The sequence below is a fragment of the Tursiops truncatus genome, chromosome 16, assembly GCF_011762595.2.
Source record: "Tursiops truncatus isolate mTurTru1 chromosome 16, mTurTru1.mat.Y, whole genome shotgun sequence".
Lineage (NCBI taxonomy): Eukaryota > Metazoa > Chordata > Mammalia > Artiodactyla > Delphinidae > Tursiops > Tursiops truncatus.
Window position 1 is genome coordinate 79001563 of NC_047049.1, and position 27228 is coordinate 79028790.

At 45.1% G+C, this 27228-nt stretch overlaps 2 protein-coding genes across 4 annotated transcripts in view; one reads left to right on the forward strand and one right to left on the reverse strand.

The window, feature by feature from the left end:
• Nucleotides 1-2090, reverse strand: part of MAP3K21 (mitogen-activated protein kinase kinase kinase 21) — a 54433-nt gene extending 52343 nt beyond the window's left edge. For 2 of the 3 annotated variants that reach the window (XM_033841653.2, XM_019941551.3), the window contains exon 1: nt 985-2088. In XM_033841653.2, the coding sequence (XP_033697544.1) occupies nt 985-1816 (832 nt within the window). In that variant the 5' untranslated portion in view covers nt 1817-2088. Of the gene's footprint in view, nt 1-984 lie in introns of all 3 variants that reach the window. The other variant, XM_019941553.3, reaches the window with a different exon arrangement.
• Nucleotides 2091-17204: 15114 nt separating this feature from the next.
• Nucleotides 17205-27228, forward strand: part of PCNX2 (pecanex 2) — a 272196-nt gene continuing 262172 nt past the window's right edge. Inside the window, exon 1 of the mRNA XM_019941562.3 lies at nt 17205-17623. Within this exon, the coding sequence (XP_019797121.2) occupies nt 17471-17623 (153 nt within the window). The 5' untranslated portion in view covers nt 17205-17470. The remainder of the gene's footprint in view (nt 17624-27228) is intronic.

Below are 27228 nucleotides of genomic sequence, written 5' to 3' on the forward strand. Positions count from 1 at the left end.
TGCTGTCCTTAAAATACCCGGTTCTACAGCAAGCTTCCAGCAGACAAAGGCTCACAGGACTTCACTGGGGAGAGAGGCTTATGGGATCCATGGACAGGACACTCAGAATGTGAAATGATCTGCAATACTGAAGAACAAACTTTAAGCAGCTAATGCTATTATATCTTCTATACGATGAAACTTAATAGGATTTGTGTTTAGTTCATTTGTCAGTTCCTTACTGACATCTGGAAAATGCACCCTGATTTATAAACAGAGTGAATGATATAGGCCAGGTCTTCAGGATTTCAAGTACCTGCACAAGGACAATGAACTTGCTCTGAAATCCACCCCAAAGTGCATGATGGCACAAATGGTGTTTCTGGGTCTGAAGACTATTCACCAACACTCAAGCCACCGAACCAATAATGAAAACCTACCTCATGGGCAGAGACATCTGAATGAAAACTCTTTGTTAACGTCAAAGGACACGAAGCCATATTTAAAGCGGGAAAGAAGAGACCTCAACACAGTGCTTGTAAAGCTGAAGCGAAGGGCAGTTTGATGTAGGCCACTAGGCAAGACGGGGGGCCATGGGTTCCCGAGGACGGCCTCGGTTTGCAGAGTTCTATCCAAATGAACCACTTATTGTACCCAAAGGCCAAACAGCACCGTGAGGTTTCCAGAAAGCCCCGATATTTTACAACTGTGTCTTAGGCAAGCAAGTCTGATCTGCCTTTCTAAAAAAGGCACCTGAAAGAAACCCGGCAAGGTAAGTGTATCACCTGCCCCAAAGCAAGTAACCAGGGCCCAGAGGGCCCTCTGAGCCCCGGAAGGCCGGCTTAGGAGGGGCTGCCGGCGTCGGGAGGCCGAGCCCCGCCTCCTTCCCCCGAGCACCTGGCCCCGCGGAGCCCGCCCAGCGCCCGCACCGAGGTGGGCTGCGCTGGGCGCGGTTGCGTCCTCCGCTCCCCCTCCACTCCCCCCACCCCACCCGCCCTTACTTACTGTTGCTGGACTTGAGGTCCCGGTGCAGGATGGGCACGACGGCCTCCTCGTGCAGGTAGAGCATGCCCCGCGCGATCTGCACCGCCCAGTTGACCAGCACGTGCGGGGGGATGCGGCGCGCGCGGCGCGGCCCGGGCACGCGGGGGTCCGGGGCGGCGTTGGCGGCGGCCAGCGCGCGGTTGAGCGCTCCGCCGCGGGCGAACTCGAGCACCAGGCAGAGGTGCGGCTGCCGCAGGCACACGCCGCGCAGCTCGATGATATTGGGGTGCCGCAGCATGGCGAAGAGCCGGGCCTCGCGCCGCACGCTCTCGGCCGCCGCCGCCGCGTCCTGGTCCGGGTCCCGGCGCGCCGCCTTCACCGCCACCTCCTGGCCCTGCCAGGTGGCGCGGTACACCTGCCCAAAGCCCCCAGCGCCGATGAGCTCCTGGAGCTCCAGCCTCTCGAAGTCGACGTGCACAGGCGAGCCGGGCCGCGGCGGCGGCGGCCGGGCGGGCGGCGGCGCGGGGCGGGTGGCCGGGCGGCACGGAGCCACGTAGTTGGCGGGGAAGATGCCGAGGCGCCGCTGCACCTGGCCGGCCCACCAGCCCTCGTCGCCCGACACGGCGGCGTCCTGGGACAGCACCTCCACCAGCTGGCCGCGTCGCAGGCTCAGCTCGTCCTCGCCGCGCGCCTCGTAGTCGTACAGCGCGGCCCACAGCCCTGCTCCCGCCGAGGCCGAGGCCGAGCCCGAGCCGCCGGAGGAGGCGGACGACGACGACGCGGAGCCGGCGGGGGCGCCCGGCGCCGGCGACCCCGGCCTGTCAGCCGCGACCTCGGCACCCGGCAAGGCCATGGAGGGCGACGGCGAGGGCGAGGGCCGAGCGCGGGGCGGCGGGCTCAGCCCCGGGGGCGGCCGGGGACGCGCATCGTCCGGCAGGGTCACCGCCTGCGCCCGGGAAGGCAGGGAGGAGGAGTCGGGGCTCGGGGACGGCGGGTGTTCACGGGCCCACTACCCGGAGGCCACGGCTTCAGCCCCCGTTCCTCCTCGGATGCCTCTGCTGCTGCAGCGGTCCCAGCGGCCGCCGGGGCTGTCGCTCCATGGTGGCGCGCTGGGCCTACGGACGGCCTGCAGCACGCTCGGCCTAGCCGCCGCCTGAGCCCGCCCCCAGGGTCCGCCCCGGCCCCGCCCCCTGGGCCAGACACAGTCTGCGCCCGTCCCCTCCGGGTCCGCTCCGCCTCGCCCCTCCCCCTGGGCCCGCCCCGCCCCCTGGGCCAGACACCGCCTGCGCTCGCCCCCTCTGGGCCCGCCCCGCATCGCCCCTCCCCCAGGGGCCGCCCCGCCTCCAGGGACAGCCCACCTCACCTGCGCCCACTCCGCCCCCAGGGCCCGCCCCCCGCACCCGACCCGCCCCGCCCCCAGGGCCTCAGGCAGCCCTCGAGGCTCGCGCTATGCAGCTTTGGGTGTGCCGCGCCCTTGTGTCCCGGGAGGCGGAGTCAGCCCAGGGCTGCGAGAGGTTTCGGGGAAATTGAAATTAAGCCCAAGGTCAGGCTCGGAGACTACTATTCTCCACTCTTCTCTGGAAGCCGGTGGCAGCGGGTGAAGAGGATCTGGTGTCTTAGGCGGGACGGAGAGTGGGCTGAGCGTCGCGGTGCGCCCCGGGACAGGTCCAGAACAGATGGAGAGCGGCTGCGGACCGCTCACTGGGCGGCGTGCAGCCCAGGACTGAGGGGTGACGGAGCACCGGCCAGTGAGCCGCGGGTCGGCGGGGAGCTCATCCTTGGTGACAGATAATCCCGCGTTTGTCTTTACTGTCTGCTCAAAAGGGAAAGGACCTGTGAACCCATAGGTTCGGGTGTAGAAGGCACTGGCAACCGCTGAGTGCTCGAGCCCCTGGCCTTACATATTCCCTAGGGAAGGCGAATAAAGCAAGAGAATCTGTTCACAGAAAGTTAAGTCCTCGCCGATGTGCTGACTCTTCGTTTACCGGGTGTACGTCAACATCCTGGGAAGCAGGGCCTCCACCCTCCTCCATTTGCTCTGGGTAGCGATCGATCGCCTTCTGACAGTGTCAGAAAGTGAAGCTTTTATGCTTGGAGGCTAGGACAGTTTCAGGTCTAGGGATAGGAAGGAACTTTGGGATTTTCTTGTATGAACGTGTTTTCTTCTCTGTAATTTTTGCATTCATTAATTTAGAAAAACCTTCATCTTTGAGGGTTTACTGGTGATGAGGTCTGTGGAAGGGAGTACCATAATTAGTTCTGAAACAGACTGCACTGTGAGATGTAGCCAGCCTCTCTTCCTCTGCGGCCGAAAGCAGCAGTGCACAGCCCAGTGTCACAGGGCCTTTCCCTCTCCACCCTGTTATCCCTCCATGCTACCCCTATTTACAGTTCCTGCTACAATCACGACAGGCCACGATATCCACACACCCGTGGATCTCTTCTCTATATTGATGGAGATGTTGGACAAAACCTTCCAGGTGTGAATACATCTAATTTAATTGATATTTATTTAGCACTTACTCTAGCCTAGTCTCTAGGTGTAAGAGACTAGGCTAAGGATTGGAGGTTACAAAGCCCCAGATCTAGAGAGTAAGAGAGAATAAGTAAGTGCCAGGACAAAAGAATAAGCCAAGTGTCCTGGGCTCAAGGCAAAGGAACAATCCATTATGCCTGGGTTCTCTGGGGGATGCTTTGCTGAGTGTCATTTGAGCTGCGTATGACTAGGATTAATAGAAAAAAAGAAGAAGGGAATTCCAGGCAGTGTGAGCAAAGGCATGTGAGTACAAATAAACAGTGGGCTCAGTGAACTGCTAGAGGTCGAGAGTTTCCTGTGGCAGGAGGTGAGGCTACAAAGGTAGAAGAGAGTGCAACTGTAAAAATCCTAAAGAAATGAGAGTGTCCTGTAGGAGGCCAGCGTTTCCTGAAGTGTGGGTCCTTTACTGCCAGAGAACAGAGACACTATCTTGCTTTTATAAAGATAGGACATATAATAACATTGAATTGCATGATAAGAAAGTCATTGCCTTTGCAGTTTTCTTTCAGTCTTTCAAATTGTACCATTTATTGGCTGTGCGACCTTGAACAAGTTACTTCTCTGTGGCTCAGTTTTCTCATCTGTAAAATGGGAATTATATGAAATAGTACCTACCTCATAGGCTGGCTGGGAAGACTAAATAAATTAATAGATGGAAAGGCTTGCGAAGGTGCTTAGCACGTAGTAAGTTCTCAATAAATATTAGCTCTTATTGTGGTATATATATATATACAATGGGATATTAGCCATAAAAAAGAATGCAATAATACCATATGCAGCAACAGGGATGGACCTAGGAAACATCATATTACGTGAAGCAAGCCAGAGAGAGAAAGACAAATACCACATGATATCACTTGTAAGTGGAATCTTAAAAAAAAAAGAGATACAAATGAATTAATATATAAAACAGAAATAGGCACATAGACATAGAAGACAAACTTGTGGTTGCCTGGGGTGGTGGTAGGGAGGAGGGATAGACTGGGAGCTTGGGATTGGCATATACACATTGCTATATGTGAAGCAGATAACCAGCAGGGACCTACTGTGTAGCACAGAGAACTGTACTCAGTATTTTGTGATTGCCTGCAAGAGAGTCTGAAAGGGAATGTATACATATATATATATGTAAACATATATATATATAGCTCACTTGGCCGCACACCTGAAACTAACACATCATTGTAAATCATACTTCAGTTTAAAAAAAAAAGCTGCCAGGATGAGCCGGTCACCCTGTGTGTAATGATCTAACAGTATCACCACATCAGGGTGTCAGTGACAGGCCATTACGGCAGTAAACTAGGTGTTATTTATCAGGGTATCTTTGGTGCAGATTCTGTGCATTTAACTTTTTAAGCCGCCCTCAAATCATTTGGGGAGTGAGGCTGGGAATGGATAATTACACTGAGAAACAAATATTAGCTCTTATTATTCATACCCTTTCCAATGAAGAGAGCAAGCAGTTCCTCGGATCAGCCCCTTTAGCAAACCTAGTTTCTAATTATTTTGTTTTTCTAGTATTTACATGTATGGTTGGCCACAGATAGCCCCAGGTTGCAAGTTTTGTTACCACATGAGTTTTGGGGCCACCTTACGAGATGAGTTTTGGTTTTCAGAGCTTTTTGGGTTCTAGAATTGTGGATAAGGGTTTGTGGGAAATGTTCAAGATAACCCCACCCAGGTTTCTAGCTTAAGCAATTAGGTGGATGGTAATGATGTTAAATGACCCAGGGAATAGTTTAGGGAGAAGGCTTTTTTTTTGGTCATGTTGTATTTGGGATGATTTGGGGACAACTGGTTATAGAGTAGGAATGTCAGAGAATCAGGAGATCAGAAAGGAGAGCATTTATGGTGGGAACGGAGTTTTGGAAGTAATTCTCTAAGCCAATGTCAAACACTTGACATGAACTATTCGGGCCACATAGAGAGCAGGGGGACCCAGTGTGTGCTTCTGTGTTAGAAGCCCTGTCCACACCTGGCAGACATCCACCCTGGCAGACTCTTCCTGCCCTTCACGGACTCTCTGCTGCCTTCCAGGACCTTAAGCCTCTCAAGTTCCAGAGGGATCCGTCCTCAGGGCCTTCTAAATTAGCTAAACTTGACCCCTTGCTTGACTCACACACCTGATACAAAGAGGGGTACCAAGTGGTTATCACTCTCCACACCACGATTCAGAGACTCATCCTGTGGACCCCCCTTGAACCTCCAGCAGTACGATCCCCTGAGACCTTTTCCCCATCTGGGACCTCTGAGCAGGAAACTGTCCTGGCAGGGAGTCTGTCTGTGCTTGATCCTTCCTAAAATTCATCATTTGTTACTTTCACATCTGTTTCTTTTAACCCTCTGAATCTTACAGCTGGGGAAGTAGCATAGGTGTCCTGGGCTACTCAGAGGTGAGCGCTGTAGCCACGCCCACTCTGTCTGGCCCTGCTCATTCCACCAGGAAGATAGTAACAAAAGAACAGAGTGTGAAGACAGAACTGGAGTGACAAATATATTTAAATAGAAGTTGATAAAAATAAGAACCAAGGGGGAAGACTTTGAAGAATCAGACAAAGAGGGTAACAGGTTGGTGTTAGTGAAAACAGAGGGAATGGCCATATGGATTTGCTCTCTTCAAAGAAAAAAGTTGTGGGGACTTCCCTGGTGACGCAGTGGTTAAGAATCTGCCTGCCAATGTAGGGAACACTGGTTCGAGCCCTGGTCCGGGGAGATCCCACACGCCACGGAGCAACTAAGCCCGTGTGCCACAACTACTGAGCCTGCATGCCACAACTAATGAAGCCCAAGCGCCTAGAGCCCGTGCTCCCCAACGAGAGAAGCCACTGCAATGAGAAGCCCACGCACCGCAACGAAGAGTAGCCCCCGCTCCCCGCAACTAGAGAAAGCCCGCGTGCAGCAATGAAGACCCAATGCAGCCAAAAATAAATAAATAAAAATAAAGTTTTTAAAAAAATCAGCTTTAGTTGTGCGCAGGGAGACAATTTATAGTGAAAAAAATAAAGAGTAAGAAAGTGGAGATGGGGAAAATTAATCTAGAGCTGCCCTTGCCATCCAGGATCTTAGAGAGTCAAGATTAACAAATAGGACGAAATAGCAATGTGAGAGGGACATACTGCTTGGACTGTGTGGAACAGTAGAGCAGTTGAAAGGCAGTGGGAATCTGTGAGAAAGAGGGTGACGTACAAAGTGACCAACTGTCCCAGGTTCCCGATACAGGCCACTCAGGGCTAAAATCCCAGGATGGTCACCCTCACGGTGAGATGGTGTAACAGAGGAGAGAGAACTTTCAGGGTTGGCGGGGTAAACAAGTGGATGGTAAAGACAGGATCGTAAGAGGAAGAAGAAGAAAGCATAAGGAAGAAAGGACAAGGATTTTGGTGTTCACAGGCTATTGTCATGACTCAACGACAGGAAAGAATATTTTCTGGAGAAAAGCTGAGAAAGGAAGCTGGATTAGAAAGGACTTAAAAAATGAGCGGGGTGTCTGGACATGAGGAGAGATGAGAAACCCTGGAGGGGTGAGAGAGAGGGGTGAGGAAAAATATTCCCTCAAGAGCTATGTGTAAATTCTTTAAGACATGGAACAATCTTCCGGATAAAAAGATGGTTCTCGAATTTTTAGTTACTTTTATCAGACCTTCATACTTCTAGGTGTAAAACAGTATATTAGGAAGATTAACAGTTCAATGGAATTGCTCAAACTTTTTAAGACAAAAAGCATTTTGATTGATGCCCTGGAACTTTGGAAATGCCAGCCGTCATGAATTATTTACCTTGGATTATATTTGGGAAATGGTGTGTGTGTGTGTGTGTGTGTGTGTGTGTGTGTGTGTGTGTGTGTGTGTGGTGTTTCACCAATGTGGTATAATTTGGTATAACCGCAAGAGTCTGCAGACAGCCCTGGGTTCCAATCTTGACTTTGTCATTACTTGTTACATGACTTTAAATGTTTTTCCACTGTCTCTGCAAAATGGTAGAACAGTATTTGCCCCGTGGTATTGTTCTGAAGATTCATTGAGCTAGTATATTAAAGCATAGCACTGAATTAATGCTAATAAATGTTAGCTTGTGTTATTTTAATATTCATTACTATTCATAGAGGAGCCATTCGAATGGAAAATTCAACAGAAAGCATGTTTATCCTTTTTTTTTTGGCTTCCATTTGGTATATTTTCCCATCCAAGATCAACTTCACCTGCCAGAAAAATTCTAAAATTTTCACAGGGTGTTCAGAATTAAAAGTTGGGATGGTAATTTCCAAGGGTCTTGGGCATATGACATCATAAAACATAATGCTTTTTTTTTTTTTTTTGCGGTACGCGGGCCTCTCACTGTTGTGGCCTCTCCCATTGCGGAGCACAGGCTCCAGAGGCGCGGGCTCAGTGGCCATGGCCCATGGGCCTGGCTGCTCCGCGGCATGTGGGATCCTCCTGGACCAGGGCACGAACCCGCATCCCCTGCATCAGCAGGCGGACTCTCAACCACTGCACCACCAGGGAAGCCCAACTTGATATTCATTCATCATGGACCATGCCACAAGAAAGCCAAGTAATAATAGAGATAGTTTGCAAAGGTAATAGAACGGAATATATACAAAAACTAGGTTCATCTTTTTTTTTGTTTTTTGAGTGTCAGGCAGTAATCTAGGTACTTGGGATATTAAGGTGAACAAAACAAAGAAAGTTCTCTTTTATCATGGAACTTGTATTTTAAAGGCAGTAGGTGGGAAATAGAATAAATATGCAAATTACATTGCATATTAGAATTTGATAAATACTGTGTAAAAATAAAAAGGAAAGCAAGAAAATATGCATCGGGAATGGGGGCGAAGGTGGAGCGAACTGGGGCATTTTGTGGTGGTCAACAGAGTAGACAGGATGGCCTCGTTGAGAAGGAGAGATTTGAGCAAAGACTTGAAGGAGAGAAAGGATTGGACAAGCAATTATCTGGAGAAAGATTAAGTGAGCAAATACCACAAAGGAGGTCACAATGTACTTTGACTTTCCCGTTGTCAGGGTAAGGCCCAGCTCATTACCTCAATGTTGTAGCTGCGGAGTTATAAGTGGGTGCGGTGAGCAAAAGGCAGCATGGAGTACTTTTTGTTGCTGTTGTTTTGTTTTTTACTTAGACTACTTTATTTTTTATTGAAGTACAGTTGATTTACAATGTTGTGTTAATTTCTGCTGTACAGCAAAGGGATTTTTTCGTTATGGTTTATCACAGGATATTGCACATGGTTCCCTGTGCTATAATCCGGTTCTCTGGCTTCCTTTTCATGAGTTTAAAGATGTGGGGTTAAATGAATAATAACAGTGATGACAATGACGATGATGATTCATCAATTATAATAAGTTAACACTTATTGGCATGTTCTCTAAGTGCTGAAGCTTTGAATTCAGTCTGTGTGTCCGGTTGCTGTTTATTCCCAAAGTTTCAGCTGGCTTTCAGCTTTGGACAGAGTCATCATGATTTTTAGAATTTCTGTAACTTTAATCACTGGACAGGACTGGCCCCTTGCCTGTTCACGCTTAAAGTTACAGATTCCAGTCAGGGCTACTCAGATGCACAATGAACTACTTCACTGAATAATATAACAATGTAAAAACCTGAGTGGTTTCAGAAAGCCAAGGTCTTTTTAAAACTCTTAAAACTCTGATACCCCTTCTAAAGGAAAGCTACAAAGCTCATGACCTTGGACCTGAGATAGGAAGGTTGCCATTCCGCTCTGAGTTGCCATTTTTGTACATTCTGTCCTATCAGAATTAGCTTTCTTTTATTTGTAATTTACTAGACTCTTCAAATATAATGACTAATTCTTCATAAACTGCTAGAAAGGTTAAACAGAGGACAAAGATGATTTAAAAAAAAAGAGCAACTCATCCTCCTAAGATTGTAGTGAATAAACCATAGGCTAATGGGTTTATACTTGCTATGTTTCATTTTTATTTAGTGCCATCAGCTTGCTAGTTACATTACAAAACATACAGTAAGTTCATGTTCTTGATCAGAATGTCTAATTCTTGGACTCATGGCTCACAGACTCATGGGTCTGTTTTTGTGAGCTGACTTTTCTACTCTGAACAAATTTACTCTGTTGTGCTCTTTTATAGTATTCATTCTATGGAAATGATGGTTTCCTGCACATCAGATCTATCTTGGGGGTCTAACCTTCCTAAAATAGACTGAGACACATAACAAATTTACACCACTGACCTTTTTAGAGACCTTGAGCTTTGGTTTCAACAGCCCAATTTTTTAATCTACATATAAAATTAGAGGAATATTAACATACTCACTTAAGAATACGAGGAGTACCATGAGAATTAATGATAACAAAATTAAACAGCTCTTTTGAAATTCTTAGAAGAAAAACACTAAATAAATCCAAGAATTTTTTTTCTTAATTACTGCTTTCAGCATATGCTAATTCAGCACTGATCTACATGGTTCAAGGTTCTTTGATGAAGTAATCTCTTTCTCTAAGTCTTTTTAAATCTCTGCTGAAATTTCTTCAGAAATCTTAAATCAACCCAGCTGACCTTTTCTTCCTTTAAACATAAAGGTGGAACATACCAGTTATAAGCACCCTGCTTCCATCCATTCCTGCTGCCACGATTTCTCTTGCCTCAGTGTTAGTTTTAATTTCTGTAAGAATTTCCAGGGCCCAAAGCCACAGCATCTGCGTCATCATGTGAACTTCCTGATTTTCTGGGTGTTATTGTTACCTTTTAGGTTGGTTTTATTAACCTGAAGGAGCTGATGAATGTGAAGTACTTTGAAAACTGAAACGTGTCCTGTAACTGTCAAGTATTGTTTTGTGGTTGCTACGTACGGGATTATTTGAAGTCTTCCTAATCTTTTCTCAAGTCACTTGATAGAGTTGAGGGTTCAGTGAGGGAAATCCTCCAGGGAGTATCTATTTCAGGGAGGATTTTCTTTTCTAATAATGCTCTTGGGCAAACTGGTTTTCTATAATAACAGTAAGAATACCACTAAAAAAAACAACAACAACAAATGCAGCCTCTCAAAGATTAGAAATTTAACATCTTAAAAAAATATGAACAATTATGGTATATTCAACAGGTAGAATCTGAGCCCCAGCTTCCACTTATACTGGATATTGATTTTCCTTAATATTAGGTTTGGTACTGGAAACCTTATTTTTCCTTCTTTGATGGATTCTAAGTCTGCTTTTTCAAGTGAAACTATATTCTTTTAGCAGTTTATTATTCCCTTGACTAGTTGTCTCCATCTTTTAATATTTTCCATGTTTAGAATCCATCTAGAAAGAAGCTAGAAAATCTGCTATATGTGTGTGTTCTAATTATTTTTGCAGCCATATTTTAAAAAATATTTTCTTACTGTGACTGAGACTGACATCTTTTCAGACATTTGAGTCTGAAAAGAATTTGAATTAACTTTTGAATTAACATTTGAATTAACTTTTCTGTGAACTGTCTGTTCTTTCCCTTTGTCCATTTTTGGTTGGTCTTGTCTTATTTCTTGTTGATTTTTAGGAGGTCTGTGTGTATTAAATGACTTGTCTATATGACTTAAATATGAGGTGCACATATTTTTACTGGTGTGTCTAGATTTTTTCTCTTTGTGTGATTTTTTTTTTGCTGTTGTTGAACACTTTATTTTTATTTATTTATTTAACTGAAGTATAGTTGATTTACAATGTTGTGTTCATTTCTGTTGTACAGAAAAGTGATTCAGTTATACATATACATGCAGTTTTTTAATATTCTTTTCCATTATGGTTTATCTGTGATTTTTTTTTTTTTAATGAAGATATTTCCTTTTCTTTTTCTTTTCACTTCTATGTAGTTGAGTCTTTTCCTTTATGGATTCCAGGTCATAGTAGAAAAGACTCCCTTAATTCTTAAAAATGATTTTCCATAAGTTTTTGTTTAGTGTTCCCTCCCCAACCCCCCTCCATCCTTCTAGCTCACTGACATTTCTGTCTACTTGTGCCCTAGGAACACAATATTATAGTATTGGTTAGGGCTAATCTTCCTCACTAATATTCGTTTCCAGAATTTTCCTGGCAATTCTTCTTATTTATCTCTACGGGACACAAACTAACATCACATGTGTAAGCAGCTCCAGAAACAGAGCACCAGTAGAAACCCAGGAACTCCTTGCTCTTCCTTCCAGGACTGTCCTGACATCATGAATTAGGTTTCCCTCTCTTCAAATTTTATAGAAATGGAATCATATTGTGTGCACTCTTCTGAGTTTATGGTGCTCAATAAGCTTGTATTCGTTAAGATTCATCCCTGTTGTGGCGTGTATTTTTAGTTCGTTCTTTTGGGTTTCCTAAATTGGGATTATGTTAGGTGTTGCAAACTAATTCACCAAGGCTTTGTAACATTGACTCTTCCAGGCTCACAACTTTCTATGCCCTTCCATTTGTTTAGTATTTTCGTTTGCTTGTGTCCTTTGATAGCTCTTTAAGGTTTTCGTCATGTGGATATCTTCTCTAATACTTTGACCAGTGTTCCCAGACCACATGAAATAATGATTTTGATAATGGACGTCCTAAATTTACCTCCTTTAATGGGTACCCTTTCGGTGATGAATCATCTTTGTATTCCTGGAAGGAATCTCCCTTTGGTTTTTATGTGTTGCTGCATTCACTTTGCTAATACTTAATTTGGATTTTTGCATGAATATTCATACTCATGATTGGGTATAGTTATGACGTTTTATTTGATTTTTGGAATGTATGTTATGTTATCTTCATGTAAAGGATTTGGAAATGTCTTTCTTCTTTTTCAGTGTTCTGAAACAGTTTAAATTACACTGGAATTATAAAAGTTTATGTACAAATCTGCTTTGCAAGAGTTTGGGTCTAGTGCTTCTTGAATGTGTACCATTTTTATAATATTCTCTATTTCTTCCATAAGGTCATTGTTTGCTTTAGATTTTCTCTCTTCTGGGGTGAGATTTGGTAATTTAAGTTTTCTAGATAATTACCCATTTCACCTAGGTTCCCACATTTATTTACATACTCTGTAGCAAAGTATTCCCTTATGATTATTTAAATTTCTTTGTTTTCTCCTTTTTATCTCTTTTTGCCTATTTATGCTTTCTACCTTTGCTTCTGTTCAGATGAGCTACTGATTTATCTATTTTATTGCCCTTCCCCTAACAAAACTTTTGTGGTTTTGTATTTATTTATTAGTTCTATTGTTTTTCTTTTTCCTAATGATTCATCTCTGCATTTATACTCATTACTATTTTCCATCTGCTTTCCTTGGGTTTGTAGTTGTTATTCTTTTCCTTGAGTTCAATGCTTAATTTATTTTCATTGTTTCTTGTGTTAACTAGGGTAGGCTAAGCCGCAGTAGCAAATGGATCCCCCATTTTAGTAACAACGCAATAGAAATTAATTTATTTCTATTGTAATTTATTTCCAAGTAAGAAGCAGGCATTTAGGCTGGTGAATCAGCTACGCCATGCTGAGGCCATTCAGGGCCCTGGTGTTCTGCTTTGAAATCATTCAATTATTTTTTGCTAAATGCAACCGGGAACAGTCAATGTGCACACACATTCTTTCTTTTTTTCTTTCCCGAGTTTTTTCTCCAGAGTCATAGGCTCAGTAGCTGTCGGTAGGTCATCTGAGTCCCTGAAGAGGACACTTTTACGAAATAATTTAATGCTGCATAACTTGGGTCTCCATCTTTCCAGCCTGCAAGATGTTCCCTTGCTCCTCACTTGCTCCACAGCCACTAAGCCAATGACAACTATTTTAGGTTTTATTACATTTGTACACTATTTCAAGGTAATAATTTCTGTATTAGGGTAGGTTGTGCTGCAGTAACAAGTAAACTCCCAAAATTTAGTCCCTTCACAGAATAAAAATGTATATCTTGCTTATTAAAAGAATAACTGGACAGGAATTCTTGCTTTATGCAGTTGTGTTTACAAGCAGATATAAGAATAGAGGGGTTATAAACAAAAATATATTTGTACTTTTTTTATATGTACTTGCGTAGTTACCTTTACGGGTGCTTGTTATTGCTCTGTGTGGATTGGAGTTATTGTCTAGTGTCGTTTAATTTCAGCCTAAAGACGCCCTTTTATCTTTTCATAGGGTTCTGTAGGGTGGGTCACTGAGCTTGGGATGGAGGAGGGGTGAGAATAGCCCCTGTTAAAATGTCACAGACCCTACTGTCTTACCTAAGTTCAATAGTTCCTCTTGGATGGATGATTTGCAGTTCAATCTATGGCTTTGGTTAATTTTTAGGGTTCTGAAATGATTGTTCTTAGTTGCTCTGCCTGTATTTTCATTGCTTTTGTGGGAGAGTGAGTTCACCAAGGTCCTGCTCTGATTGGAGATGTCAGTTGCCCTAGGATCTATCTTAAGGTTCATTTTTTTTTTTTGTCATTTTGGGGGTAGGGGCATGATGCACCCTTTTAATGTTTAGGTAAAGTCCTCTTTTATTTCTGAAAAGTTTTAAAATTAGATTTTAGAATATACTTTGGGTCCTATTTCTATTCTGTTCTTCAGGGACACTAATTTGTATATAAGGTTAAAAAATTGTTTTAGATAAATAAAGGCCACAGTGGCCTTCAGAAGACATGCATAAACTAATCAGGTGAAAGAAGAAGTGTCCTTTCGGAGGCAAGCTTTCCAGAGTATTGAATTCCCCCTCGTTTAAAGTCTTTTCTTGCTTTGCTGTGTCAGCCACGGGCTCTATTTTACTGCCTCGGATGCAGCGCTCTGGTGCCACCTAGTGCTACAAATGAGTAAAGGCCACTCTGCTTTTTTTCTTCACTGTTTTCAACAATAACAACAATAATAATAACTGGTGTTTTCTACTTCAAACTTGACTGTTTGAGTTATAATGTGCAGTTAAAAGAACCAAAAATGTGTTTTACATTATATGCTTACTCTTAGGCAGAATGAGGCATATTTGGGAAAATCTCAAGTGATCTTGGAGTGAAGGGTTAGTATTCTATTCATTAGGAATTTTTCCTAAATGCAGTCTTGTCCTTATTTCCATACTTCTTCATGCCTACTGACTGAGGATGAGCCTGTCTTTTCTCTGCTCTCTCCAAATTCTTTATGGATGCTCTATGAAATCCCTGCATCATTATAAATAATCTCTGCTTCACCTCCGACTCCTACACGAAGGACCTACCCTATGCCTGCACTCCTCTGTACTCCTTCTCCACGTGTGTCCTCCACGTCCTGACGTTATCCTCTCTACTGTATAATTCTACCTCCATTAGAAATACCTTACTTTAGGACTTCCCTGGTGGCGCAGTGGTTAAGAATCCACCTGCCAATGCAGGAGACACAGGTTCGAGCCCTGGTCCAGGAAGATCCCACATGCCGTAGAGCAACTAAGCCCATTCGCCACAACTACTGAGCCTGCACTCTAGAGCCTGTGAGCCACAACTACTGAGCCCACACACCACAACTACTGAAGCCCATGTGCCTAGAGCCTGTGCTCCACAGCAAGAGAAGCCACCGCGATGAGAAGCCCGCGTACCGCAACGAAGAGAAGCCCCCGCTCATCGCAACTAGAGAGAGCCCACACGCAGCAACAAAGACCCAACGCAGCCAAAAATAAATAAATTAATTAAAAAAAAAGAAATACCTTACTTTATATTTCTGACCTCTTTAAAAAAAAGCTTTACAGGTTTATGACTTTCAAGGTAATATAAAAAGTTTCAATAATAAAACATAATCCATCTAAAAGAAGCCAAGAAAGAGATGAAGAAAGAGGCAGCCACTCCTGATTGGTAGGTGGCAGGTTTAAGAAGCAAGAGAACTTACATACGAGTCTTGTCTTGGGTGGCCACAAGACAGGTAGGTCTCCACGCCTGCCCGCCAGAAACTTAAAGAGTTTATATAGAGGCCTTAATGGGGTTCAGTCAGGTATACGGTCCATATGGTCTCAACCACACATTACTCTCTCAAGGCTGCATCCTTGAAGTGGCTCCTAGCATAGGGATGGTGGGCAGGACGTACCTTCCAGCAGTATGCCTTCCATATGGGCATCTCCAGGAGGAGACATGTATTCAATTCCATTGTAGCATACAGCACATTTAATTGCAAGTCTTTGTTGATTTGCCTGTCTCCCCTTGTAGTCTGTGAACTCCTTCATGGTAGGGACTATATATTTTTTATATTCGCTTTCTCTCCTTCAACAAAATGCCCGGCACACAGAAGGTGCTCAATAAATATTCCCATGAATCAGGCATGAATAAAGGATGAATAATCAGAATGAATAAAGGCACTCCTTCAGTGCAAGAATGGACCTATTTCTTCTGGACCCAAGCACGTGAGAGTAATCCTTTCATGTGGGTCTTTTCTGTGGAGTTGATCGATTGATTGATTGATTCATTAAACATGTATAGCGTGCCTGGTAGGTTTCAAGCGATGAGTCCATATAAAACAAGCATCCTCTGTACCTTTGAGAAAATGATTCTTTCAGTACAGAAAGCAGTGTTATTATATTTTGGTTAGTCATTCCTACAGATGAATGCTGAGTGATTAAAGAGCGGTTAAAGCTGAAGGCTTACACACCAGCGTGACTTCGGACTTCCACGTCCCAGACCTGCTCCTCAGGATGGCCCTCCCCTTGTTTCATTTCCGCATAAGGAGGCGTATGCCTTTACTGGGCCTGCCTAAGGTGGCCAAGAGCAAAAGCTGCTGCAGACCAGAGCGTGGCCGGGGCATATACAGGTGCACATATCAGGTGAGGTAAGCATGATGCAGAAAAGACATGTTTGGGGATCAGAGCGTCTTTCTCATCCTCCTTCTTCCCCAAAGGCCCTAACTCACACAAGCTAATGCTGCTCACACGTAAGGAAGTCGTGTTCCCTTTTATCTCCATGCGTCCCAAAGCCTGCTCACTGCAACAACGTGAAGCTCATTTACTTTAGGTTATCAGTGACTAATAATGAGAGCTTCCTCTCCTCGTTCTAAGAAAGCAAGTTCCTCTTTATTTCTTCCCTGTCGAAAACCTGCTTTCAGAAGAGAATCTGAAATTTCTCTACTATAAAAGCTTAAAAATTATTAGTTCAGTGATACCTTCTAGTGGGTCTTCCTATCTAAACAGTATACCCGATTGATGCCTGGGATTATGTTCTAGGAAATATATAAAAAGGCAGGTAGCCTAACTGAAGCTCCTGAAATTATTCCCAAAAGGTGGTTATTTTCGTTATCTGCCAGGGTGGACAACAGCAAGGGAGGAGGAGAAAAGGTCAGGGAGGAAAAGAGATCAGGGTCAAGGGTGCAGGTAGAGCTTAGCTAGTAGAACGTCTGGGGTGAGTGGTCAGTTAAGGAGAATGAAGCTGGGCAGGCAGTGCTCAGGGCAAGAAATTACATTGAGGAATGTGTGACAGGAGCTGGAGTTACATAACTATTTTGGTGCAGGCTGCAAAAAAAGGAAAAGGCAAAGGACCATGTCCTGGTTTGTCTCTTCTGCACGAGAACATCTTTGATTTTTAAGCTTTCCACGCTCCCTTATAGGAAGATGAGGTGAAGAGGTAGGGGGGAGCTGCCAGAGGTAAGAGAAGAGGCTGGAGGGACTCAAGAAATTCTTCTCACCCTCGCGACCCCCTCGCCGCCCTCCCCCAAGGAAGGCCGACGGAGTGACTCTAGGCGGGCGCTGGGAGGAGCCTCTGGAGCATCCTCCCAGCAGCCGCCTCTGAGCACCCTGGGAAAATCCTTCCTCCCTCGGACATGGCGCCCACCTGCCCGGCGGCAGCAGCCGGCTCCGGCGCCGCGGTTCGCGGGTGCGGGCAGAAGAGCAGTTGGAGCTTCGGTCGTGGGTCGGAAGGAGCTGGAGGGGGCGGCAGCGGCGACGGCGGCAGCGGCGACGGCGGCGGCGGCGGCGTCCGTGACGCCGCGCGAGGGCCCGCGTGTTAAAGCTGAGAGCGTCCGGGCAGCGGACGGCTGGCAGCGGGCCGCGCGGCGCGCGCCGGCCCCGGGGCGCAGGCATGGCGTCCCGGGTGCTGCTGCTGCTTCGGCAGGGCGTGTGGGCCGCACTCACCGGGGGCTGGTACCACGACCCGGACCAGAGCAAGTTCACTAACAGCTGCCACCTCTACCTGTGGCTGTTCTTGCTGCTGCTGCCCCTGGCCCTGCACCTGGTGAGTGGCGGCGTTCAAGCCCTGGGGAAACCTCCGAGTCGGCCTCGGGATGGAAAGGATTGGCAGTGATTCCCTAAGAGGCGGTATGGGGAAGGTCTTCAGGAATTTGGGACAGAGAAAGTAAAGGGAAAGGAGAAGGGGCTCTCCGGCAGGAAAAAGAAGTAGGAAGGACTTTGGGGGCTCTGGGACTCATTAAGAATTGATGCCAGCTGTTCCGATGAGTCAGACTCTGCGTGTTGCTGTGGAAGGTTGAACCTGTTTTGTCTGTGAACAGTCCCAGGCCTCTCAGCTGGGTACCTTGTGGTAATGTTTGGTAGAAGCTGCTGTGCATGATAGCCAAAAGGCAAAAACGAAATGTTAAAAGCAAACCTGTTTCCGTTGTTGATCTTTTACCCCCTTTCCTCCTTTCTTTCTTTCTTTGTTTTTTTTGCGGTACGCGGGCCTCTCACAGCTGTGGCCCCTCCCGCTGCGGAGCACAGGCTCCGGACGCGGAGGCTCAGCGGCCGTGGCTCACGGACCCAACCGCTCCGCGTCATGTGGGATCTTCCCGGACCGGGGCACGAACCCGCGTCCCCTGCATCAGCAGGCGGACTCCCAACCACTTCGCCACCAGGGAAGCCCCCCACCCTTTCCTCCTTTCTTGTTTTGCTTTGGGAAGGCAGGTTCTATGATTAGTTGCTCAATTTGCAATTTCCACATCACTGTGTAAAGAAATCTGTAGAAAAATGTAATGATGGATAAATCTAATGTAATTTACTTGACCCTTTAGGGAGGTTACACAGTTGAGTGCTTGCTGAGTAACTACACAGATGACCTTCTTAGGTAAACAAACCTTATTGAAACAATGTTTAACCTTATTTGAAAAGCTCTACAAGCACGGTGTTCCATGTCATATTAAATGTTAAGAATCTAATTTTGATATGTCTACTGAAGGTCTTTATTCCTAAAACATCATTTGATCATGTTCTCCACAGTAAAAATCTTCAGTGAGTTTGCATAGCTGACAGAGTCCCAGTTTGACATTAGAAGTTGTCTGTGATTTGGCTTCCATTCATTGTTTTTCTGGTGGTTTAGTCACAGGATCAGAATTCTGGCTCTGAAGTCAGGCTGCCCACGTGAAATTTTGGGTTCACCTCTTACCAGTTCTCTCACCTTGGGCAAGTTACTTTTACCTTATCTGATTTTTTAACTTTTCTTACCTGTGAAATGAGAAAAACACTAGGACCAGCTGTGAAGTGTTGTTTTAGGGATTAAATAAGCACCTAAAGCTATCCATCTTTCTGGCTTGACCTGGGATTGGACTCAGACCTGGTGTAAATTTCCGTTTTGCTACTTATGAGCTGTTTGACCCGATAGTTGACCTATCTAAATCTTCGTTTTGTCATCCTTAAAATAGATGTGATAATGACCGTTTCATGGGAAAAATAAGTAAATTCCATGTAAAAAGCACTTCATACAGCAGCTAATCCATGGAGACCCTTTAATAAATGGTTTCTTTTTAATAAATGTAAGTTTCCTCTTCTGTGACCTTGTTCATCCTGTTTCCTTAGCCTATAGGGCCCAGTTGTTTTCTCTTTGTCTAGAGGGGCAGCGCAGCAGAGAGACACAAGCTTGGGTTCAGTCCTGGTTCTTCTGCTTACTGGTTGTGTGAGCTCAAGCAAGCTTGAGCGTGTAAAGCAGGGCTAAGAGTACCTGCCTTATAGGGTGCCTAGGAGGATTGAATGAATGAATGAATAGAGAACTGAATGAATTAATGAACAGTTGATTGAATGAATGCATGAAAGTACTTCTCAGTACTGACTTTATTTTTTCCCCATCATTCACTTGCCAAAATCGAAAGCCCACTGGAAAGGCCATCTCTGTCTAGGCTTCCCTGATCCCACTTATCTAGAATTAATCGCTCTTCTCTCTTGCCCTAATACCATTCTGTATTTCATGTCAGTACTGTGGCACATTTTGAATTCTGTACTTCGTTGTTGGAACATGTATTTACCTCTGCTCCTGGGTCGTGAGCTTTTTTGAGTTTTTGAGGACATGGTTTTTGATTTTGTTGATTCATCTTGGTCTTCCTTGTTGTACCTAGCAAAGTGCCCTGCATTTGCCTCGCAATGATCTCACACATAATAAACTGGTAGAAATAAAATCAACCTGCCTCTCTTTCTCTTCCAACCAGCATTAGGTTGTCTACCTCACAACATATTTTGAGTATTTCCCGATAATGATCTAATCCCACTCCTTAGCAACAACCTGAGTAACATTTAATGTATATCCCTGCAGATGTTTTTTTATGAGTATGGGCTCATTTTTACATAACTCCTTTTAAGATTGGATGTAGGCATATGCTCGGAACCCTTAATTTCTGCCTAATTATGATTCACTGAGTAGCTTGATTTCTACTTTATATTTGTAAATAGGAAATTGTCCTTAGTTAAGGTCCTCTTGAATGATATTTCAAAATAATTTTTGGCTAAATCTCAAGAGTTTAGAAAGCAAAAAGCTGACACCTTAAATACTTTTATTCTTACATCAAACCGGTTATACTAAAATTTCTATATTTTTATGCCAGTGTGCTTTTAACGATTACAGAGTCATTTTATGTGAATGCATTTATGACACGGCTGCTTTTTAATATATAGCCTATCTTATTGGAAAAAATGCAGGTAGTCCTTTTCTTGCTCTGGTCTTCCGGTCTCTGAAAATAACTTTAGAAATAAAAGACCCTTCTTCCCCAAGGCAGGGTTCTGTTCTCTGGGTTTTGATGCCTAAATATATTTTTCTGCACTTCAGTGCTGCCTGTGATTTTTAACATCTTTCTCAGTTTGTTCCACTTATGAGAACTTTGTCCAAAAAGATCCCTGGCTGCTTGCTGAAGCTCTGTTATTTAAGGGGCCCTGAACTTTTCTGGGTTTTGCACAATTCGATTAAACATGTTTAGTCAAGACAGTTCCACTGCAGGGAGAATCCACCCTTTTACTTAATGGGGACCTTGAAATGTAAATTAAAATTTTATTATTAATTACTGAGGCAAACTGATCTCTAAGCCCCAGCATTTACTTAGGTCTGTTTGGAAAATAAGTTATTTATTAGCATTTATAAGCTATGTATTTTTGAGAAATGCTCAAAAGTACGTACCTAAAAACATTAGGTCTATTGAGATAATTTGGAAAGAGTTTTACTTTGTTTTATTATCAGCCTACTTAAAAAAAAATTTTTATTTATTTACTTGGTTGCACTGGGTCTTAGTTGCAGCAGGCGGGCTGCTTAGTTGTGGCAAGCGGGCTCCTTAGTTGTGGCTCACTGGCTTCATAGTTGTGGCATGTGAACTCTTAGTTGCAGCATGCATGTGGGATCTAGTTCCCGGACCAGGGATCGAACCTGGGCCCCCTGCATTGGGAGCGCAGAGTCTTAACCACTGTGCCACCAGGGGGGAAGTCCTATATCAGCCTACTTTTAATTTGGACCAACTGAAAGATGCGTTTGTCATTAGAGATGTTTAACCTTTCATTTATTACACATGTTCATGTACTTATTATTTTGAGATAACCAACAGAGATTCATGTAGAGCTTTAGGACAGGCATGATTCTGACCCTTAGGAAGTTCTGACAGCACCAGGCTGGTGTCAGAAGACGTCCCTGCTCTACTACCTATCAATTGTGTGATCTTGTGCAAGTCTCTTCACTTCTCCGGGCCTCAGTTTTCTCATCTGCAAAATGGGGATAGCGAGTTTCGCTTTATAGATTTAAGCAACTGAGATCCAGAGGGAGTGGGTTACTTGCTCAAGGCCATCTAAGTAAGAGTAGTGATATTCAGAATTTTAGCTGAGGTCCTGTCGTCTCCAAGTCTGTGGCCTTGTCAGAGCACTGCGCTGCTGACCTGCCGTGCACGAGGGCATCTGAACTCCCTGAAACAGTGACCCCTCATCAAGGGAAGTTCTGATCATACTGGTGGTAGTAAGGTCAACCTGAGTAGTGGAAAAAATGAGGTGGAGCCTTCACATTCTTCAAGGCCCCGTGTGGGGCAACGTTATCTATGATTTTCACACAGAAAACCTGTCCTTTATTTTACGGCTGTAGCTTTTGCTTCCTCTGATTTTCTTGTCTGTTAGCCAGACTTGCTGTGTTTCCAGTTCTGCTTCTTAATTTAGCCTTGGAGACTTTTTTGATGAGAACCACATCACTTCTAATTGCTATAATAATAATAAAATGGGATTATCTGTCATGGGGCCGCGTAGCACCAGATACACAGTGGGTGCTCTGCACGCACTAGCTGTCATTGTCACACCTAGTCGGTGACTTTATCACGGTCTGTGGCCACTCACCATTTGGGTACCTAACTATTTTTTTTTTGGTCTTGTATGTCTTTGGCCACCCCTTTTTTCACTCCTACTTCTAACACAGAAGATGAGTTTATGTGAATCATGGAAAGGTGGTCTGTCCAAAAAGACACCCTTTCCTGGCTCAGGACCTGGGGACTAGAGTTCAGCCACCATTTGACCCTGTCAGCTGGAGGCCCGTGTGCAGGATGCAACCTGACACAGCAGGCCTGGCTGGTCCGTTTGATTGTTGTTACTTTGTTGGACTGCTTGGTACATTGCGGGTCCCCAAAGCGTATCTCTCACCCTGGGCAATCCTAACATTCATATTCAGCTTCTTCCTAAGCCAGGCTTTTTCTGCTGTTGAATCACGTGGTCTGTACTTTGTCTCCTTTGATTCCTAGAAGCTTATTGTCTGGTCCTTCTACTTGTGGGGACCTTAGTTATTCTCACATTGAGATGCACGATGCTCCCCACTTTCCCATAATCCTCTTGAATGTCTGAATTTCCTTCCTCCTTCCCTCATCTGTCTGACACAGAGTGGGTTCGCAGCGCAAGGGCTGCAGCTTAGGGATGCTTGAAGGCATTCTTCCCCGGGCCGTGGGCTTCCAGACTCGGGCTGAATGCCATCCCATGCGGTTGTCTTAAATTTTTCCTGCTGCAGTTGGTTGTTTGGACTGTGTGTACGAAGGGCTTGGCTCCGTGGGGACTTTGCTTTCCTGGCGGAGGCACTAGTACCAGGGATGTCCCCCTCCCTAGGGCATCCTAGGGCAGTCGTCTTCAGTCTTCTCACTATGGTCTTTCTTGAGTGATGTCGCCACCCTCCTGCAAAATTCCTTCTGCCTCTCCTCATCTTCTGCCATTTAGACACATGGTTGTCTGCCAGCCAGTTGTGTTTTGTGTCTGTGACAAAAGAACGGGTACCTGCCTTGTTCGAGGATGTCGGCCTCCCCAGCACTCTCCAAAAAGAGTACCCTGTCCCCCTTTCCTTTCCGTTCTAGTATTGCAAGTTCATGACTCATTTTCTGGTGGTTAAATTTATGTCTCTGACCTCACTGGCTCTTCCCTTAATTTCTCCCAGTGAGTGACTAGTTTTATTTTGATGCGGCTGTCCTTAGATATACTGTTATTTTTCCAATCGTAATGTCTAATGCTTTATTTAATAGGCTTGGTGTGATTTATGTATTTACTTAAATTTTTTTAAAAAACGGAAATATAGTTGTTTCATGTTTTGGCTGTTGTGAACAGTGCTGCTGTGAACATAGGGGTGCCTGTGTCTTTTTGAATTATAGTTTTGTCTGGGTATACTCCCAGGAGTGGGATTGCTGGATGGTGGGATTTATTTTATATGGAAGGTGATACTTATCAGGTGATTATTGTTTTCTGATTTTAAGCATTTGGTCTCTCAGATGATTCCTTTTACAAGCCACCTAACTTTATTCCCATTTTATCTACTCTAAATCTCTTTTCTACGTCCCATGAAAGTAAAAACTGGACTAGCTCTTAATGGTATTCAGATTTTTTTCCTTTTCTTCTGATGGACTTTCCCCTTTAACATCATCATCATTATTATTATTACAGGTAATAATAACAGCCAACACTCACTGAGCACAGATAGACTGGCACTGTTAAAAGAGCTTGGCATAGGGGCTTCCCTGGTGGCGCAGTGGTTGAGAGTCCACCTGCCGATGCAGGGGACACGGGTTCGTGCCCCGGTCCGGGAAGATCCCACATGCCGCGGAGCGGCTGGGCCCGTGAGCCATGGCTGCTGAGCCTGTGCGTCCGGAGCCTGTGCTTCACAACAGGAGAGGCCACAACAGTGAGAGGCCCGCGTACCGCAAAAAAAAAAAAGAAAAAAAAGAGCTTATCATGAACTAAAACATATCTTCCTCACAGTAACCCAGAGAGGCACTGTCATTATTCCCATTTTACAGTTGATGAAACTGGCGTGGAGAGGTTGGGTAAGAAGCTGCAGGATCCATGGCTAGTCGTGACCTAACCAGAATTAGAGGCCAGGCAGTTGGAGCTGGTACCCCTTGGCCATTCCATATTGAATACAGGTAATTTCACAACAGGACCATCTATTTTTTGCACATGGGCTTGAGGAGATCCAGAAACTGAACAGGTGCAAAGAAGTATGTAGGAAAAGTTAACTTTCCTCTCACACTTGTCTCTAGTACCTCATTCAAGAGGCAACCACCACACACAGTCTCTTGTGTGTTCTTCCAGTGACATTTTATACACATGTGAATGGAAGTGTGATGTGGGGCTGCTAGGTTTAATCCCAAAGCAGCCTTCTTTGTCATCCAGTGTCCCATTCAATTTGCTCTGTAGAGGAGTTCTTTCTCTACTCTTAGATAAAAAGGTGCAAGCCCCAGGACTTCAGGTCACAGGTAATACAAAGTCTTCTAAGTTGCTTTAAGTAACAAAGCACAGACTTGCTGGGGATTTCAGAATGTCTGTTTCCATATGGTGATCCAAGCAGGAAGGGGTATGAGGATGGCAAGGTCTTTTTTCACTCTTTTCCCTCACACACCGGCTAATGTTCTGATGCCTTTGGCATAGAAGAACAGGAAGGTGCTCTGCTGACAGGCACGGTGGTAAGCTGGCTCCCGGCCCTTGAAGCGTGGCTCACGGTCCCAGCTGACTCCCTCTGGCGAGGTCCTTCCACGTGTCCTGCAGAGACCCAGTTCTCTTTTCCAGGGCTCTCCCGCCCACAGTTTCTTGGAGGAGGGCTGCTGCCTCTTTATCCCGCCTGGTTGCTTATTCTTTTCATAGTTCCTTGGCATGTGGTGGTCCACCCCAGCTTTCCTCTGCTCCAGCGAACTCCTGGGTCCATGCAAACACTCACATATCCTGTCCCCGAACAGACTCTGGGAGAGCAGGTCAACCCCAACATAGCAACTTCTCCTTCAACCCTCCATCCGAGCAGCTAGCCAGCCAGTCTCTTATCTTTTAGCTCTTCTGGGAAGAACCAGACATCAGACTCCCTGCCCAAATTGTCGGGGACCCATAGTAAGTCTTTGAGTGGCCCCACTGACGCCTTCCTCTCGACTGTGGGGGAGGGAGACGCAGGGCTCACTGAGCGCCATGGTCCCCTCCAACAGTTTTCACAGGTCCCCTCATTCTGGACTCTATGACATCCTCGCTTTTGGTGAGGGATTTTAGGGTCATCGCACTCATTGTCATAACCCGTGTAGAAGTTTCTGGATGTGGTTTGTCCCGGAAGTCGCACTGAAATCTAATACCTATCCCACACGGGCTCTTTGGTCAACACTTTCGGTTGACTATTTGGTTGTATACGTATGCAACCACGTATCTGTACGTATCCTTGTTTTTTCCACTTTACCTTTTCTACTTTTTCTTGGAGAGCATTACATAAAGGTTTTCTTCATTATTTATTTATTTTTTTTAAAAAATTTATTTATTTATTTATTTATTTTTGGCTGTGTTGGGTCTTCGTTTCTGTGCGAGGGCTTTCTCTAGTTGCGGCGAGCGGGGGCCCCTCTTCATCGCGGTGCGCGGGCCTCTCTTGTTGCGGAGCACAGGCTCCAGACGCGCAGGCTCAGTCGTTGTGGCGCAGGGGCCTAGTTGCTCCGCGGCATGTGGAATCTTCCCAGACCAGGGCTCGAACCCGTGTCCCCTGCATCGGCAGGCAGATGCTCAACCACTGCGCCACCAGGGAAGCCCCTTCTTCGTTATTTTTAAGGTCAGCATGGTATTCCACTGTGTGAGTAAAGGGTGATTTATTTGACCCGTCCCCTTGAAGAATATTTACGTTTTTCAGATGATTTTAAACCTAATGCTAATATTTGGCTATTTGAATTGTTTCATTCAGTATTTGAACACTTATATATCAGTCAGGATATGCTGATCTGTGCTGATATAACAAATAGCCTCAAAATCTCCTTGGTTTCACCAAGTTTATTTTTTTTGTATTCATATTATGTGTCCAACATGGTTAGAGGGGAAGGGGAGCATGGTTAGCAGGGGATCCTGCTCCTCACAGGCATGTAGGTATCTAGGCTGATAGGACCCCCAGTTTGGGTAGTTAGGGGCTCTGCTCCCCACCATCCTCACCCCATCACCCTGACCATTGCCAGTCACCACGGTGGATGGAGAGAGAGGGTGAAGAGCATGGACTGGCTCGTGAAGCTCCCACCTGGACACGGCAGATACCTCTTGCACTCAGACATCTTTGTTAGGCCAAGTTGCATGGTCACATCTACCCAAGGGGAGGGGGAAGTACAGTCCTACTGTGTGTCCAGGGAAGAACTGGACCTATTCGTTGGACAACACTTATGTCTACAACAACAGACTGAGTGCCAGGTGTTTGGCTGGATGTTGGGAAAACAACAGGCAAAAGATAGATTGGTATCTCTCCTTATTAAGTTCACAGGTAAAGGTAAACAGGCGTGAATAACACAATGATTACTGTTATTACAAGGGAAGTACAAGGTGCTATACAGTAAAGACCTTATCCTGGCTTTGGTGTTTAGGAAGGCTTAACAAAGGAAATAACTTCTAATCTGGAACCTGATGAATGATTAGTAGCTTGTCAAGCAAAGATGGTAGACCAAGAGAAGGAGTTTGAGTTTCAGTCTCAGTATGGTAAGACACATTGATGAATTCTTTTTTGGTCAAGTTTGAAGTAGGATATTATTTTTTATATCCCTTTTTTTTTTTTTTTTTTTGCGGTATGCGAGCCTCTCATTGTTGTGGCCTCTCCCGCTGCGGAGCACAGGCTCTCGACGTGCAGGCTCAGCGGCCATGGCTCACGGGCCCAGCCGCTCCGCGGCATGTGGGATCTTCCCAGACTGGGCACGAACCTGTGTCCCCTGCATCGGCAGGCGGGCTCTCAACCACCGCGCCACCAGGGAAGCCCCCCAATTTTTATTTTTCAAAAATTTCTAGTCTACAGAGAAGTTGCAAATATAACACAATGAATACCATATACCCTTCACTTTGATTCACCAGTTCTTAATGTTTTGCCACATTTGCCACATCACTGTCTTATATATTTATACATTTAAAATTTTGCTGAATCATTTGAGAATAAATTGCAAACATCAAGACACTTTCCCCCTAGAAGCTTCATCATGTGTCTCTTAAGGAGAAGGACATTCTCCCACATAATCATCACACTCAAAAAATGAATGTTGATGTAATGCTATTGTCTAATACATAGTTCTCATGTACATTTCCCCGGTTATGCTAATGATGTCCAGTGTAGCTGAGCTTTTTGTTTTGTTTTTCTGGATCTAAGATTCAATCGAGGCTCATGCATTGCTT